We start from the raw sequence: 19,085 nt of genomic DNA, 5'->3' as shown, positions 1-19,085 counted from the left end.
GCGATGTCTGGCATGTTGTCCTCTAATTTACTGTAAATTCTGATGCAAATTTAATACATCCTCATTTCCATATTTTCACTGACAATATCACTATTATCAGTTTTCACAGGATCTACGTTATTACTGACCGTCTGTTCCCAAATGTAACCAAACAAAAAAATGACTGCGTTGATTTAATATCACTTGCAAGTTTCATTTCACACTCTTGAAATATGTTTTTTTCACTCGTTGCTGTTCTTTCCAGGTAACAGTATCTATATTCATTTTGTATTGTGTAAAAGGGGTGTAAGGGATACATAACTACACCGGAGTAAGACGGTGACCGAGATCAGCAAATTAGCTTCAAGTGGGACTTCAGTGTATGGGAGAGAGGTGTGGTATATATAGGAATTATTCTAAGTTAATTAAATGAGCAATCAATTTAAGTAAATAACATAAATACCAAATCAACATTGGTGCTATGTTGCAGCTGTGGAAATGTGGGAGCTTTTGGACACCAAGGTGATTCCTGACAAATACATCTGCAGAAAGTACAAGCAGCTGGAGGAAATCCATATCAGGATTACTGATCTGGAAGCTGAACTGAAGACACTGCAACATCAGGCAGAGAGAGAAATAGTCGGGCACTTTGTTCCAAAAGAATATAGTGAGGAGGAATGACACTGTTCACTGCAGTAAAGAGCAAGAGTGCAAAAAATGTTGCCTGACAAGAACCAGGTTGAGGCTGAAGAATGGGTCTAAGACTTGTGTTCTCCACTTAAATAAACAGGTAGCAGGTAAAAATGGTAAAAGTTGATAGTAGGAGTTTTTACAAGTATTCAAACAGGAAGAGGGAGTCAGTACAGTTGGTGCTGGCCCTGTGGAGAGTGACAATGGGGACAGACTAGTAGATAATAATGAACTAGCGGATGAAGTGAACACAATTTGCTGCTGTCTACATTCTAGAGGATACAGAAGCATTCAGTAATAGTTGTAGGACAGCGATTAGGAGGGGAACTTGATGAAGGAGGATTGGTACTGAGCAAACTGCTAGAGCTGAGGCTGACAGATCTCCAGATCGAGATGGCATTCATCCTTGGATCACAAAGAGATGGGTAATGAGGTACTGGATGCATTGGTGTTAATTTTCTAGAATTCCCTAGTTTGTGAAACGGTTCCATCAGGCTGAAAACCTGATAAATTTAACCCGTGTATTCAATAAGGGATGGAGGTTAAAAAAAGATACTCTAGGCTAGTTACTTTGACTTCAGTCACAGATAAAACATTCAAATCAATCATTAAGAAGGTTATACCTGGACACAGAGAAACTCAAGGAAATCTGGGAGAGTCAGCATGGAAAGGGAAATCGTGCCTAACTAATTTACTGGTGTTCTTTGAAGGTAGCCATATCCCCACACCCTCACTTCTTGCCTTCAAACAACCGCAGAACCTCAAACATACTATTGTCCTCAGCAAACTACCCAGCCTTCAGGAGAACAGTGGCTACAACATCACACAACCCTGCCACAGCAACCTCTGCAAGACGTGCCGGATCATCTCACGTGAGAACACCATCCACCCGGTACAAGGTACATACACGTGCAACTCGGCCAACGTTGTCTACCTGATACTCTGCAGGAAAGGATGTCCCGAGGCATGGTACACTGGGGAGACCATGCAGACAACGGATGAATGAACACCACTGGACAATCACCAGGTATGACTGTTCTCTTCCTGTTGGGGAACATTTCAGCGGTCACGGGCATTCGGCCTCTGATCTTTGGGTAAGCGTTCTCCATGGCAGCCTTCACGACACACGACAGCGCAGAGCCATTAAGCAGAGACTGATAGCCAAGTTCCGCACACAAGGATGGCCTCAGCCGGGATCTTGGGTTCATGTCACACTATCTGTAATCCCCACGACTTGCCTGTGCTTGCAAAATCTCACTAACTGTCCTGGCTGGAGACAATACATATCTCTTTAATCCGTGCTTAACCCTCTCTCCACTCACACTGTCCGTAGCTTTGAGACTTGATTGCCTGTGGAGACTCACATTCCAGCCATTATTTTGTAAATTGAGTTTGTGTCTTTATATGCCCTGTTTGTGAACTGAAATCCCACTTGCCTGATGAAGGAGCGGTGCTCCGAAACTTAGTGGCTTTTGCTACCAAATAAATCTGTTGGACTTTAACCTGGTGTTGTGAGACTTCTTACTGTTCTTTGAAGGATCAGTGACACTGTGGATAAAGAGGAGCCTGTAGACATGCTGCAATTGGATTCCAGAGGCCATTTGATGGGGTGTTACATTAAACTTTGTGGAAAATGAAAGATCACGATATAGAACATAGAACACTACAGCACAAACAGGCCCTTCGGCCTACAAGTTGTGCCGATCACATCTATACCTTCCAAGCCATAGAACTATCTGTAACTTCCAATCCCATTAGATCCCATCTACTCATCCAGAAGTCTTTTAAAAGACCCCAGCGAGTTCGCCTCCACCACCACCGACAGCAGCCAATTCCACTCGCTCACCACCCTCTGAGTGAAAAACTTTCCCCTGACATCTCCTCTGTACTTGCTTCCCTGCACCTTAAATCTGTGTCCTCTCGTAGCCACCATTTTAGCCCTGGGAAATAGCCTCTGAGAATCCACCCTATCTATTCCTCTCAACATTTTATAAACCTCTATCAGGTTGCCTCTCAACCTCCGTCTCTCCAGGGAGAAGTGACCTAGCTCCCTCAACCTATCTTCATAAGGCATGCCTCCCAATCCAGGCAACATCCTTGTAAATCTCCTCTGCACCCTTTCAATAGCTTCCACATCCTTCTTGTAGTCAGGCGACCAGAACTGCGCACAATACTCCAAGTAGGGTCTGACAAGTGTCCTATAAAGTTGCAGCATTACCTCCCGACTCCTAAACTCAATCCCTCAATTAATGAAGGCCTATCATTGTGATCACATCCTCCACTTGCGAGGCTGATTTAAGAGTCCTATGGACCCAGACCCCAAGATCCTTCTGCTCTTCAACACAGCTAAGACTCCTACCCTTGATATTGTACTCCTGCATCCCGTTAGTCCTGCCAAAATGGACCACTACACATTTATCCGCATTGAAGTCCATCTGCCACTTCTCCACCCAGTCTTGCATCCTATCTATGTCACGCTGCAACTTCTGACATCCCTCCAGACTATCCACAACACAACCAACCTTCGTATCGTCAGCAAACTTACTAACCCATCCCTCCACTTCCTCATCCAGGTCATTTATGAAAATGACAAACAGCAAGGGTCCTAGAACAGATATAGGGATTAACATAATAGTACTGATAGAAGATTGGCTGACTGGTAGAAAACAGAGTATTTACAAATGGATGCTTTATCCAATTGTGGGATTGGGACGAGCGGAATGCTGCGAGCATCTATGCTGCGGCATCAACTTGTTACAACTTTTATGAATGAAATAGATGAGAGAAGCGAAAGCATCGAGGTTAAATTTACAGCTGATACAAACATCAGTAAAAGTTCTTGTGAAGACGATACAAGGAGGTTGTGCATGGGTGAGTAAAACTGACAGATGGACTATGTGGGAGAATGTGAATCTGTTTGCTTCGGCAGGGAGAATAAAATAAGCAGAATTACAAAACAGGAGAATGGCTGCAGAATTCTGATGCATTTGGATTTGGATGTTCTCGTGCATGAGTCAGAAAAAAATAATTTGCAGGTACAGCAAGTAATTAAGAAGGTTAATGGAATATCGTCCTTTATTTTGAGGGGACTTGAAGATAAAAGGATATTATGCTTCAGTTTTACGGGGAATTGGGAAGAACACATCTCAAACTGCTGAACAGCAGATGGAGTTTAATTTAGATAAATGCGAAGTGGTGCATTTTGGTAGATTGAACCAGGGCAGGACTTACTCAGTTAATGATAGGGTGTTAGTGAGAGTTACAGAACAAAGAGATCTTGGGGAACAGGCTCATAGCTCCTTGGAAGTGGAGTCACAGATGGACAGAGTGGTTGAAGAAAGCATTCAACATAGACATAGAACAGTAGAGCACAGTACAGGCCCTTCGGCCCTCAATGTTGTGCCGAGCTTTGTCCGAAACCAAGATCAAGCTATCCCACTCCCTATCATTCTGGTGTGCTCCATGTGCCTATCCAATGACCACTTGAAAGTTCCTTAAGTGTCCGACTCCACTATCACAGCAGGCAGTCCATTCCACACCCCAACCATTCTCTGAGTAAAGAACCTACCTCGGACATCCCTCCTGTATCTCCCACCATGAACCTTACAGTTATGCCCCCAAGTAACAGCTACACCCACCTGAGAAAATAATCTCTGAACGTCCATTGTATCCATCCCCCTCATCATCGTATGAACCTCTATTACGTCGCCTCTCATCCTCCTCCGCTCTAAAGAGAAAAGCCTCTGTTCCCTCAACCTTTCCTCATAATACCTACCCTCCAAACCATCCTGGTAAATCTTCTTTGCACTCTTTCCAATGCTTCCACGTCTTTTTACAGTGAGGTGACCAGGACTGCACACAATATTCCAAAAGTGATCTGACTAAGGTTCTGTGCAGTTGCAGCATAATCCCACGGCTCTTAAAATCAAACCCCCTGTTAATAAACGCTAACACACTACAGGCCTTCTTCACAGCTCTATCCACTTGAGTGACAACCTTCAGAGATCTGTGGATATGAACCCCAAGATCTCTCTGTTCCTCCACATTCCTCTGAACCGTGCTGTTGACCCTGTAAAACACATTCAAATTTATCCTACCAAAATGAATCCCCTCACACTTATCAGGATTGAACTCCACCTGCCATTTTTCCGGCCCAGCTCTGCATCCTATCAATGTCTCTTTGCAGCCATCCACCTCATCCACTACTCCTCCAACCTTGGTGTCATCAGCAAATTTACTGATCCACCGTTCAGTCCCCTCCTCCAAGTCATTGATAAAAATCACAAATAGCAGAGGACCCAGCACTGATCCCTGTGGGACACCGCTGGTAACGAGTCTCCAATCTGAAAATTTCCCTTCCACCACCACCCTTTGTCTTCTATGAAATAGCCAGTTACTTATCCAATCAGCCAAGAACCAACCATGGGGAACCTTATCAAACACTTTACTAAAATCCATGTATGCAACATCAACTGCTCTATCTTCATCTACACACTTAATTACCTCCTCAAAGAATTCAATCAAATTTGAGGCGCAAGACTTACCCTTCACGAATTACCATGTTGACGCTCCCAAATTAATATGCATCTTTCCAAATAGTCGTAAATCCTATCCCTCAGGACCTTTTCCATTACCTTACCGACCACTGAAGTAAGACTGACCGGCCTATAATTACCAGGGTCATTCCTATTTCCTTTCTTGAACAGAGGAACAGCATTCACCACTCTCCAGTCTTTTGGCACAATCCCTGTGGACAGTGAGGACTCAAAGATCAAAGCCAAAGGCTCTGCAATCGCCTCCCTTCCCTCCCAAAGAATCCGAGGGTATATCCCATCTGGCCCAGGGGACTTATCCACCCTCAGGTTTTTCAAAATTGCTAATACATCTTCCCTCAGAACATTGACCCCCTCCAGCCTATCAGCCTGTATCACACACTCATCCTCAAAAACATTGCTCCTCTCCTTCATTCATCGCCTCTCTACTCCATGCACAAGTTCCCACTACTGTCCTTGAAAGGCCCTAACCTCATCCTGGTCATTCTTTTATTCCCACATTAGAGTAAGAAGCCTTGGGGTTTTCCTTGATCCGACCCACAAGGACTTCTCATGCCCCCTCCTAGCTCTCCTAAACCCCTTTTTAAACTCATTCCTTGCTACCTTGTAACCCTCAAGCGACCCAACTGAACCTTGTTGCCTCATCCTTACACTTCTTTTTTCCTCTTGACAAGACATTCAACCTATTTAGTGAACCATGGTTCCCTCACTCGGACAGGGACATACCTATCAAGGACACACAGTATTTGTTCCTTGAGCAAGCTCCACTTTTCATTTGTGCCTTTCCCTGACAGTTTCTGTTCCCATCTTACGCTCCCTAATTCTTACCTAAGTGCATCATAATTACCTCTCCCCCAATTATAAACCTTGACCTGCTGTGTGGCCCTATCCCTCTCCATTGCAATAGTGAAAGACACTGAATTGTGGTCAGTATCTCTGAAGTGCTCTCTCACAAACAAATCTAACACTTGGCCCAGTTCATTACCCAGTACCAAATCCAATGTAGCACCACCTCTTGTCAGCCTATCCACATATTGTGTCAGGAAACTCTCCGGCACACACTGTACAAAAAGTGTCCCATCCAAACTACTAAAGGCTCCGATCAATATTCTGAAAGTTAAAAGTGACCCATGACAACTATCCATAATCTGCTTTGCAATTTCTACCTCCACATTTCTATGACTATTTGGGAGCCTATAGAAAACTCCTAACAACGTGACCGCTCCTTTCCTATTTCTAACTTCAGCCCATATTACCTCAGTAGGCAGATCCCCTTCAAACTGCCTTTCTTCAGCCGTTAAACTATCCTTGATTAACAATGCTACTCCACCTCTTTTACCACATGTTTGGTTTCATTAGTCAGAACATTGAATACAGAAGTTGGGATGTCTTGTTGAAGTTGTATAAGACATTTGTGAGGCCGCACTTGGAATACTGGGTACAGTTCTGGTCACCCTATTATTGGAAAGATATTACTGAACTAGAAAGAGTGCAGAAAAGATTTACTAGGATGTTACTGGGACTTGATGGTTTGAATGAAAAGGTGAGGCTGGATAGACTGGGACTTTTCTTCCCTGGGGTGTAGGACGCTTAGGGTTTATTTCAGAGGTCTGTAAATTAATGAGGGGTATAGATAAAGGTAGACAGTCAACAACTTTTCCCAAATGTAAGGGGGAAAATTACAGGTCATAGGCTTCATGAGAGAGGGGGGGGTACACTTCGTCGTCCAGTACTTCCCCGGAGCGGAGAAGCTACGACATCTTCTCCGGAATCTTCAACATATCATTGATGAAGACAAACATCTCGCCAGGGCTATCCCCACAGCCCCACTTCTTGCTTTCAGACAACCACACAACCTCAAACAGACCATTGTTCGCAGCAAACTACCGAGCCTTCAGGAGAACAGTGACCACAATACCACACAACCCTGCCACAGCAACCTCTGCAAGACATGCCAGATCATCGACATGGATACCATCATCACATGTGAGAATACCATCCACCAGGTACATGGTAAATACTCTTGCAACTCGGCCAACATTGTCTACCTGATACGTTGCAAGAAAGGATGTCCCGAAGCATGGTACATTGGGGAGACCATGCAAACGCTACGACAACAGATGAATGAACATCGCTCGACAGTCACCAGGCAAGACTGTTCCCTTCCTGTTGGCGAACACTTCAGTGGTCATGGGCATTCAGCCTCTGACCTTCGGGTAAGCATTCTCCAAGGCGGCCTTCACGACACACGACAGCGCAGAGTCGCTGAACAGAGACTGATAGCCAAGTTTCGCACACACGAGGACGGTCTCAACAGGGATCTTGGGTTCATGTCGCACTATCTGTAACCCCCGTGACTTGCCTGGGTTTGCAAAACCTCACTTACTGTACTGTCTGGAGACAATACACATCTCTTTAAACTGTGATCAGTGCTCCTTCCACTCACATTGTCAGCCACTTCAGGTCTTGAACAGCAGGTTAGGTGTAAGGATTCGCATTCTAATCAGTAATCTCTGAACTGTCTGTGCTTTATATGCTCTGTCTGAGGCCAGAACTCTCCATTCACCTGACAAAGGGACTAACCCGAAAGCTTGTGAGTTTATTATCAAATAAATAGGTTGGACTAAAACCTGGTGTTGTCAGACTTTTTACTGTGTTTACACAAAACAGACCAGGGGGACAACTTTTTTCCACAGGGTGAGTGTCTGGAACAAGCTGCCAGAGGTGTTAATAGAGTCAGATACAATGTTGTCTTTTAAAAAGCATTTAGAAGTTACATGGGTAAGATGGGTACAGAGGGATATGGACCAAATGCAGGTAATTGGGACCAGCTTACTGGTTAAAAAAAGGCTGGCATGGACAAGCTGGGCCGAAGGGCCTGTTTCCATGCTGTAAACCTCTGACTAAATGACTTTATGAATATTGTGCCCAGTTAATAAACTCATTATTTAACAATTCATGCATTAGATGCTATTGAAAGGAAGTTAACTGGATTGATACCCAGAAGAAGTGGGTTATCTTATGAGGAAACACGAGAAAGACTGGGCTTGTTTCCTTCAGATTCCAGAAAAGTGAGCAGTGACTTGATTGAAGCCTCTAAAATCTGGTATTGACACTGAGGACATGGAAAGGATGTTTCCCCTTGTGGGTACGTCCAGGACACTATTTAAAACAAAGTTGTCTTTTTAGGTCAGAGATGGTGAGATTGTTGTTCCTTTCAGAGGGCTGTTGATTTTGAAACACAAATAGATCAGTGATGATCCTATTGAACAGCAGAAGTGATGAAGGGGCCGAATGGCCTCCTTCTGCTCCTATTTCAGATGTTCGTATGAACTGTTTGTTCTCCCTTTTCCACTTATCTTTCCATTGTCCTTGATGGGTTCATGGTACAGACGCTGGGGCCCTTCCTTCTGAAGCCGAGAATGAGAAACCCCACTCCTGTTCCAGCCTTGCAGTTTCACATTGACCCAGCCTCTTATTTCCCTCCTGACCTGACCCAGCACAGAATAATCCCGATATCACTAACTCATGCTTTGTTTTTCATTCCAGTGCTTCAGTTTTAACAGCTCCTCTATGAACATCTTTCCATCTGTGTCACTACTTCAAAACATGGATCTTTTTGGTCTTTCCTCCTTCTCAAAGACGATCCCACCAGTTCCAGGATATTCTTTCCTCTGGTACGAGGGGGTAACTTACCATTTGTGATGTGCCAGGGCTGTAGAAGAATCTGTCTATTCCCCTGACAACAGAATCTCTAACCACTATCCCTCCTATTTCTGTGGCCCACGTCTCACACTGTTACTCAGGAACACTCTGCTTGAGTCACCCTTTGTCAACCTTACAATGCCCAGCTGTCGAGTGGACAGTTTGAGGGTGTCGGGACTCCCTCTACCTGTAAATGTGATCTCATTCTGGATCAGGCTTGTTCGCCATTACAACTTGAGGATCAGATATGCATTTTTAATCACTCAAGAGGCCGAATCTTGGAGAGATAATGGGTGAAATGTCCTGATTTTTTGGTCTGTTAACTCAGTTGGAAAAGTGGGATGTAGATGCCAGCAGCATTGGCAGATTTTCATGTCAGATTTTTTTGAACAATTAACAAAGCAAAACAGGAGACGGCTCCCAGAGAACCAGCTCTCAAAATACTGGCATCCCAATGTAAAAAACAGAAGAAAAAGACCCCACAGACCCCCACCCCACTGAGACACAGAGAGCCCTCCCCACACTGAGACCCCATTCCCCCCATTAAGACAGCGAACCACCCCTTCACTGAGAGGCAGAGCTACCCCCACCCCAGTGACACAGAGCAAACTACCATCCCCCACTAATGCAACTGAGACATGGATGCCACCCCTCACACAGATTTTCTCCCTTTTACATACATGGAACTCACTTATAGACATGGAAGTGTCATGGCACACACTCTCCTCCCCTCTGAGACAGTGCCCTCAACAGTGATGTGGAGTGGGTGGGAACGAGTGAGATACATACACTCAGTCTAAATTTTCTCTCTCACTCTCACCACCCCACACAGATCTACAGTCACTCTTTCTCCTAACATCCCCTCCCACACACCCTCATTCATTCACACATCCCTTCAGTCACTGGTTTCATGAGAATGACAAACATTCTGTCTTTGACCCCGATTTGATTTTACCCTACTGACCTGCCAAGACTTCACCCACCCTGGCCCTGCCAGGCCTGTTCCCTCCCACCAGGCTCCAGCCTCACTGCAGTTTCCCCACCCAGAGATACCTTTGCTTCTTTTTCACACCAGCCTTCAGCATGCTGTTCACTGTGTCACCAATCATGGATAGTTTCTCCCATTCACACTCACTAGTCAGTCAATCAGCACCAACGGCAGAGACAAACAACCTCTGATTAGAGGAACAGCTCCAAGTACAATCTTAAATTTGAACTCAGCTGTTTGACAACAATTTGAAAACTGCCTCCGGGGACACATAGAGGAGATTCACAAATCACACCCGGCCCCTGGGCTGAACTTTGGATAAACCCGCTCTAGATGGTGCCTCACTCCCACTTTCTACTCAGTCCCTGTCCTGTTCCCTCTTCCTGTGTGAGCAGCAGACAAGACAGAAATTATATCTGTATTTTTTTGTGATCCTACCTGTGTCCAATCTCATTCTTGTTGGAGATGTTGAACATTCTCCCCTGTTTGAACCTTCAGCCATGATATTGACAGACGTTCCCTGATTCTGAGACTCTGTAATAAGGATAATATCAGTGTCAGGGTCAGATGTAAATATGAAAATCAGAAGCAGAGCGTTAAGATCTTCACTGTGATGTAAGATATATTTCAGAATATTACAATTACACATGTTACCGCAATATTAGTGGCAGCTGTTTCACAAAATACCAGTCACCCTCATCAGGTCCCTTGAAAAATCCACCCTTCACCCTTGCAATCCTCTGCCCCATTCCCAGTTTCCATTTCCCTCTCCAAAGTCACTGAACATGTTGTTACCTCCCAAATCCGGGACCATTTTTGCAGAAGCTCCATACAGTCAAGTTTGTACCCTGTCACTGCTTTTAAAATCACAAATACTATCCTATCCAACTCTGAAAGGGGAAAAGTTTAAAGGGAATGGAGTAGTAGGTAAGTTACTGGAAGGAGTACTAAGCGATAGGATCTACAAATATTTGGATGGACAGGGGCTTATTAGAGAGAGTCAACATGGCTATGTGCATGGTACATCATGTTTAAGCAACCTGTTAAAGTTTTTCGAGGAGGTTACCATAAGAACATAAGAAATAGGAGCAGGAGTAGGCCATCTAGCCCCTCGAGCCTGCCCCGCCATTCAATAAGATCATGGCTGATCTGTCGTGTCTCAGTTCCACTTTCCCGCCCTCTCCCCACAACCCTTAATCCCCTTGCCTATCAAAAATCTATCTACCCGCGTCTTAAATATATTTAGCGAGGCAGCCTCCACCACTTCAACGGGCAGAGAATTCCAGAGATTCACACCCTTTGAGTGAAGAAGTTCAGGAAAATATTGAGTGGTGGGAGTGTGGAATGAGCTGCCAGATGAAGTGGTGAGAGGGGGCTCACTTTCAACATTTAAGAAAACCTTCTTCAGGTACATAGATGAGATGGGAGTGGAGTGATATGGTCCAAGTGCAGGTGAGTGGGACTAGGCAGAACAATGGATCAGCAAAGCCAAGAAGGGCCAAAAGGCCTGTTTCTGTGCTGTAGCGTTCTATAGTTCCACGATTCTATGGCGGAGCAAGGGAATTCAAATCTGAAAAAGTATCAGTCAGCTACACATCATCTGGAAAGCTCAGAGCAGATACAGGAGCAAAGGAATCCATATCATTCCAAAAGACTTTGGATAGTAATGGATAAGGACAAGAGTGACTCTCGGTTCAATTGGACAAGGGCCAAATACATCCAAATTAGACAGGAACAGGGGAATGTGGATTGGGAGCAGCTCTTTGAGGACAGATCCACGCCTGGCATGTGGGAAGCTTTTAAAGGCCAAGTGACTGAAATGCAGGAAATGCCTGACCCGGAAAAATGAAGGATAGAAATGGCAGAATTCAGGAACCATGGATGACAAGGAAAATTGTAAGCTTAGTCATAAAGAAAACATAAAATAGGTCTCGGCAACTAAAAAACTGACAAAGCCCCTGAGGAGTATAGAGAAAATAGGAAGGAATTTAATTGTCAAATTATGAAGGCTGAAATGTTTTCAGCAAACAGGGCGAAGGAGAATCCCAGGTCTTTTATGCCTGTATTCGGAGCAAGAGGGTAGCCCAAGAAAGAATAGGCCCACTCATGGCCAATGGAGGGAAGTTACGTGTGGAGTCACAGGAAGTTGGTGAGATCCTTAATGAGTAGTTTGTATCTGTATTCATCAAGGAGATGGGTGTGAAGGATGTTGAGGCCAAGGAGATGGGTGTGAAGGATGTTGAGGCAAAGGATAGGTGTGTGAACACTCGAGAGAATGTCAATACATCGAAGGAGAAAGTGATAGGTGTCTAAATTAAATTAAGGTAGGCAAGTCCTTGGGGCCAGATGGGATTGACCCCAGTTTACTGCGGGAGGAAAGAAATAGGGGAGTAAAAAAGATATCGTCACATCCTCTTTAACCACAGGTGAGGTTCCAGGTGACTGGAGAATAGCCATTGTTGATCCCTTGTTTCAGAAAGAAAGCAGGCATAATCCAGGAAATCAAGGGTTAGTGAGCCTAACGTCTGTGGTGGAGAAGCTTCTGGTGAGGATATGTGCACATTTGGAAGAAATTGACAAGCTTGTGTCAGGCAGCGTGGTTTTTATAAGGGAAAGTCATGTCTCACCAACTTGATTGAGGTTTTCGAAGAGGTGATAAAGATATCTGATGAGGGAAGGTCTGTGGATGTAGTTTATATGGACTGTAGTAAGGCGTTTGACAGGATGCCACATGGCAGACTTGTACAACAACTGAAATCACAAGGAATCGGGTGGGCTGGCTAGACGGAAGCAGAACTGGCTTGGTGATAGCAGACAGAGGGCAGGATGTTACGGCTGTGCTCGTCCCAAAACCGTAAAAGCCAACCCGAGGTCAACAAACCTTACCTCGGCTTTCCGATTCCCATGGTGGGCAGAAGAGGAAAATTCGCCCCAGAAAGGAGCAGGGCAAGGGATTTTTTTTCAGAATGGTGATCTATAGATAGTAGTGTTCTGCAGGAATTAGTGCTGGGACCTATTTCATTTGGAGAAAACTGGATGGGCTGATTAGTAAGTTTGCGGGTGACACGAAGATTGGTGGAGAGGGCAATAGTGTTCAGTTTACAACAGGATGTAGATAGATTGGAAACTTGGGCACAGAAATGGCAAATGAAATGTAATCTGGATAAATGTGAGGTGGTGCATTTTGGAGGATCAAGTTTGTGTGTGAATTGTACAGTAAACGGCAGAAGCCTTTGGAACATTAAGACACAGAGGGATCTGGGTGTGCAGGTCCACAGTTCCCTAAACATGGCAACATAGGTGGCCATAGTTATTAAGAAGACATATGGCCAGGGCATTGAGCACAAGCTTTGGCAAATCATGTTGCACCTATATATAACGTTGGTTCGGCCACATTTGGAGTATTGCATGCAGTTCTGGTCACCACACTACCAGAAGGATGTGGAAGCTTTGCAGAACACAAATAAGGTTCACCAGGATGTTGCCTGGTCTGAAGGGTGTTAGCTATGGTGAGAGGTTGAATAAACAAGGATTGTTTTCACTGGACAGCCAGAGGCTGAGTGGAGACCTGATAGAGGTTTAGAAACTTATGAGATGCACAGACACGGTGCAGATTCAGAAGCTTTTTCCCCAGGGTGTAAGTGTCAGTAAAAGGGTTCAAGGTGAGAGGGGGCAAGTTTGAGACAAATGTGCAGGGGAAGTTTTTCACGCAAAGAATGGTTGGAGCCTGGAACATGCTGCCAGAGGTGGTGGTTGACACAGGCACATTCGCAACATTTAAGGGCATCTGGATGGGTACATGAATAGGGATAGAATAGAGGGATACAGACTGAGTAAGTGCAGATCACCACAGGCTTGGGGGGGCGGTGGTTCTTGTGTTGTACTTTCCTTTGCTCTAGGAGCACTCTTACAACATGTTTAATGTGAGTCAGGGTGTGCGAAACCTATCTATGAAATAGTGGAGGTCGGTGGAAAACAAACCAAGGTGGTGGTGAACACGGGAGCCTCTGCGTCTGTAATCAGTGAAAGGACCAGCAAGACAACTTGGGATTCTGACATGGCGCCAGCCCTTATTCAGTCAGCGATCAAACTTCAGATGTACACCGGAAAGCCCATATCATTGCTTCCAGAGTTAGAAATGGACATTACACACAACAGAAAGGAAGAACACATGTCCTTGTGGTAAAAGGGAAGGAGCCTTATCCATAGGGCATGGCTGGCTCAGTGAAGTTCTGTAGAACTGGGATGAAATAAAGCACACAAAGGTGACAGAGGATACCATTCAGAAACATTCAGATGAACTGGGCACATTGCGTGGCACCATAGTGAAGTTGTTTGTTGATCCACAGATTATCCTCCTCACTTTTTTCAAGTACTGGACAGTGTCCTTCACCATGAAAGGTAAAGTGGAGGAGGAGGAGTTTGATTCTTTGCAGCCACTCGATGAGTCCATTCAGTTGGGGAGCATCAAATATCCCTGTTATTAAAAATGATGGTACTGTGTGTACGTGATTACCTGGAGTTTCTGTTTTCAAACCGTGCTGGGAACAATGGATAATCTGTGACAAGGTTTTCCTCCTGTAGCTGTTCATTTTTATTACATCTAATTACAGGGAAAACTGAGGAGGAGCACCTCAGCAACCCTGAATCAAGTGTTAGAGTCTTCAGAGGCAGCACTGCATCTACAGCACAGCATGGGAATTTTCCAGGAACAAAGTGTGGAATATCTCAGTCACAAAATCATAGTGCAGCGTTCATTACTCACGGAGGAAAAAAGCTCCAAAAATGTGTCCGAGCTCAGGTCGTTTTTGGGTTTGGTTCACTATTACGGGAAGTTTTTGCCAGGCCTTACAGCCGTGTTGGGATCACTGTATATACTACTTCACAAAGAAACCACATGAACATGGGGGGTCAACATAAAATAAAGTTTTAAGGGTGTGAAGGCTCTGCTGCAATTAGCTAATCTGCTCAATCGCTGAACAAGACAGGAACTCGTTCTATCATTGCAATACCTCATCCTGCGGTGTTGGGGCAGTACTCCCTCATCTGGTGGACAGGTCAGAGCAATCCATTGGTTTTACATCTTATATGCTGACAGAAACTGAGAAGGGATATTCTCAGTTGGAAAAGGAAGGTGTAACCGTTGATTTCGCTGTGAAACATTTTCAGTATCTTTATGGTCATTCATTCACCATATGCACAGACCATAAGCCATTGATGAGTCTTTTCAGTGAATCCAAGTGCATTCCCCCCCGTGGCCTCAGTGAGAATACAGCCCTGGGCTCTCACACTGTCACCTAACCAGTATAACATTGTGCATAAGGCTTGCAGGGAAGGGCAATGCAGACACAGACACATGGATTCTTCCTTTACCAATGTGCCGACCACAGGAAGAAAATGCTGCTGTGGCAAGGAATGCCAGTGGAGTGGATGATAGACATTTCTGTTTGGATACTCAACCTACTCCTACACCCAGAAATCCAGATCATCTTTATATGCTGCTTCCTTAGCTCCGACACAATCCTTGCTTTGTTTCCATTCGCTATTATTGGAACACATTCCTTTCTGGGTTTCAGATTGTATTGCTAAAGTAAACTATGTATTAATTCTATAAATGTTAGCCATTGTCTGACAGCTGTCACATCTTTAAACGTAGTTTTCCAGTCCACCAAAGCCAATTTGATCCTCACACCTTCAGAGTTTTTGTTTAATTTAATGCCCTAGTTTCTAATGCAACTTAAATCACTTTCAAACTTAAATGTAAAATTCTTTCATGAATTATCCTGTGAATGGCGGAAACCTTGGGAACATTAAGGATCTAGGCGTGCCGGTCTGCAGTTCCTTAGAAGTGGTGATACACGGTGATTAAGAAAGCATATGACATGCTTGCCTTCATCAGCCCGGGCACTGAGTACAAGAGCTGGGAAATCATACTGCAGCTATATAAAACATTGGCTAGGCTGCATTTGGAGTATTTTATGCAGTTCTGGTCACCACACTCCCATCTGGACCTGGAATTCTGAGAGAGTGCAAAGAAGGTTCACCAGCACAAGGGTGTTGATTATGAGGAGAGATTGAATGAACTAGGATTGTTTACACTGGAAAGGTGGAGGCTGAGCAGAGTCCAGGTAGAGGCTTACAAAGTTATGAGGGGCATAGACAGATGGATAGACAGAGGCCTTTTCCAAAGGTGGAAGTGTCAATTACAAGAGGGCACAGGTCCAAGGTGAGAGGGGGAAAGTTTAAGTGAGATGTGCAGGCAAAGCTTTTCACACAGAGAGTGGAGGGTACCTGGAATGCACTGGTGGAAGCCGGCAGATCGAGGAAAGGCTGAAGGGTTTTTTTGTTTTGTTCGGGCATCGGGGCACAGGCTCAGAGAGCCAAAGGGCCCTGTACCATTCTGTACTTACTTTTCATTGTTCATTGTTGTGATAACACTCTCCAAAAGACTCATTTACAAGATTATTCATTAACACATTCAATCTACTGTTTTTCAATTCCCTAGTTGGTTCTTCAATATACTATTCTACAAAATGGCTCAGTATGCTTTCAAAGAATTCATTCCCCACAACATTAGTACTAATTAGGTTTCACTGAGTCTCCATGTGGTTTGATTAACTGCATTACCCTTCTTAAACATACCTCAAACTTCCTGATGGATCTGAGATTCACATTCCATCTGCTGCTTGGCCCTACAAACACTTCAAACCAATGGTTTTTGCTCCTGGCTATTTCTTAGCGTCACCCAACCAATTTTATACTTCGATCTTCAAGAACTAAAGGAGGTCATCTCTGACTACACGACTAATGCCCTCTTTAATTAACATTATTGCCCCACCACCTGCTTCCATGTTTAGCCTTGCTGATTTGTCACTTGCCATCTCAGTTTTGAACTTCCCTGCCTGTCTGCATTAGTGTCTCTCCACTTCTCTGCTTTTCCTTTTCTCCTTCACTCCTGTCTGTCTCTGTGTCTGTTTGCCCTGGCCTTGCAGTTTTGGTCGCTGCACATGAGGAAGGATATATTGGCCTTGGAGGGAGTGCAGAGAAGGTTCACTAGGCTGATACTGGAGAAGAGGGGGTTAGCCTATGAGGAGAGACTGAATAGACAGGGTCTGTACTCATTGGAATTTAGAAGTATGAGGAGGGATCTTATAGAGACGTATAAGATAATGAAGGGGGTGGATAGGGGAGAGGTAGAGAGATTCTTCCCGCTTAGAAAGGATAGCAGGACTAGAGGGCACAGCCTCAAAATAAGGGGGGTGCCGTTTAGACCGGAGTTGAGGATGAACTTCAGGGTGGCGAATCTCTAGAATTCTCTGTCCGTTGAAGTGGTGGAGGCTACCTCGCTGAATATATTTAAGTCATGGGTAGATAGGTTTCTGACAGACAAGGGAATTAAGGGTTATAGGGAGAAAGTGGGAAAGTGGAACTGATCCACTTCAGATCAGCCATGATCTTATTGAATGGCGGGGCAGGCTCGAAGGGCTAGATGGCCTACTCCTGCTCCTATTTCTTATGTTCTTATGTCTCCCTCTCCCTCTGCCTTGCATATCTGATTGCTTTTGTCTATCTCCAGAATCCCGCCTCTCACATGCTGATCCCCTCGCCTGGCCCCCACCCATCCGTTTCCTCTCCACTAATTGGTATCCGTACCTCTGCCTCTCATACTGAGATCAGTCAGATTGTTACCCTGGCAACAGAGGAAATCCATCAGCAAAAATAACTGAAAACGGAAATAACAAAACCAGCTTCACACGCCCTCAGTGCAGTTAAGACAAAGACTAACCCAAAACAGTCAAACAGTTTGTTTTAAATTAATACTGAAGCTGCGATTCTAATATTGCACAACTGATATAACAAGAACAAACACTACAGTTTTATTAAATTGAAGTTTAAGGAGATAAAAACTAATCCACTTGACAGTAAATAACACTTTATCCTAGATAATTGGACTCAGTGCTCAGACCCTCCATATCTCTCACTCAGCATTTCTGATCTCATCTTGTAAACTTTGCGCACTGTCTACAAGACCAGAGTAAATGCAATTTTCTCTCACCTTCCTCTCCAGAAAATATATGGAAGTTCTTTCAATCTCAAGGTCTCTCTCTGGTTGGCACTCTCACAATCCTGTGCTGGTTCACCTCTTACAGTCCCGCAGTCCACACTCCTTGCTTACTTCCAGCTGCGGATTTTCTCAACTATTCCAGCATTCACCGGAGATCTGATTAAAGCAGGAGTGAAAAAAACTAACAAATAGTGCGAGGTGAACGAGAACAAAATTCTCTCTCTCCCAGTGCAGCCCATAAACCAGACCCGACAGAAGGATTCAATAAGACTGTTGGAAATGTTTCAATTAGAATGACAATTTCCTCAATCCTGGGACAGTCCATCTAGTGAAACTAACAGGGAATTTCAATAGGAGTGTTGGAAATGTTTGAATTACTGCATTTTCATTGGACACATTAACGAAGATTACAAAATGTCTCAGCAGACTATCCCAATTTTCAGTCTGGGGTTTCATAGAATCCCGAGAGTGAAGAAGGGGCTCATTTGGCCCATCGAGTCTGAGCCGATGACAATCCCACCCAGAACCTTTTCCGGTAACCCCACATATTTCCTCTGCTAATCCCCTGACACTTGGGTCAATTTAGCATGGCCAATCAACTTAACCCACACATCTTTGGACTGTGGGAGGAGACCGGAGCAGCCAAGGGAAATCCAGGCAGACATAAGAACTGGGAGCAGGAGTAGGCCATCCGGACCCTCGAGGCTGCTCTGCCTTCAATAAGATCATGGCTGATCTTTTCATGGACTCAGCTCCACTGACCTGCCTGCTTAATTCGTTTACAGACGAGGGGAGAATGTGCAAATCCCACGTAGACAGTGACCCCAAGCTGGAACTGAACCTGGGTCCCTGGCACTGTGAAACACCAGTGCTAACCACTGTGCCACCCATATGGGTTTTTAAGTGAAAAGTAGAAAAATCGTCATTTTCTCCACAAGATAAAGATGAATGTGCAGAAAGTGTTTGTGTTTGAAAAGTGTCACAATACCTAGAGATGTACTCAGTGTTATGAAGTGGTTAATTCTCTCTATTCAGCCTAGAATCACCCAGAAACACTCAATGTTATAATGCTGTCTCTGCATTCAGGCTTCATCACCCAGATCTA

At 44.5% G+C, this 19,085-nt stretch overlaps 1 protein-coding gene across 1 annotated transcript in view; it reads right to left on the bottom strand.

The window, feature by feature from the left end:
• Positions 1 to 18,240, bottom strand: part of LOC145337415 (NACHT, LRR and PYD domains-containing protein 3-like) — a 64,547-nt gene extending 46,307 nt beyond the window's left edge. The window contains exons 1-2 of the mRNA XM_080182189.1: positions 17,972 to 18,240; positions 10,354 to 10,449 (exon numbers count right to left, since the gene is read on the bottom strand). Of these exons, the coding sequence (XP_080038315.1) occupies positions 10,354 to 10,417 (64 nt within the window). The 5' untranslated portion in view covers positions 10,418 to 10,449; positions 17,972 to 18,240. The remainder of the gene's footprint in view (positions 1 to 10,353; positions 10,450 to 17,971) is intronic.
• Between the last annotated feature and the right edge of the window lie 845 nt (positions 18,241 to 19,085).

The sequence above is a fragment of the Carcharhinus amblyrhynchos genome, unplaced genomic scaffold, assembly GCF_965287045.1.
Source record: "Carcharhinus amblyrhynchos unplaced genomic scaffold, sCarAmb.v2.hapA scaffold_48, whole genome shotgun sequence".
NCBI lineage: Eukaryota > Metazoa > Chordata > Chondrichthyes > Carcharhiniformes > Carcharhinidae > Carcharhinus > Carcharhinus amblyrhynchos.
Note: the sequence above shows the minus strand (reverse complement) of the source record. Positions and strands in the feature narration are given on the sequence as shown.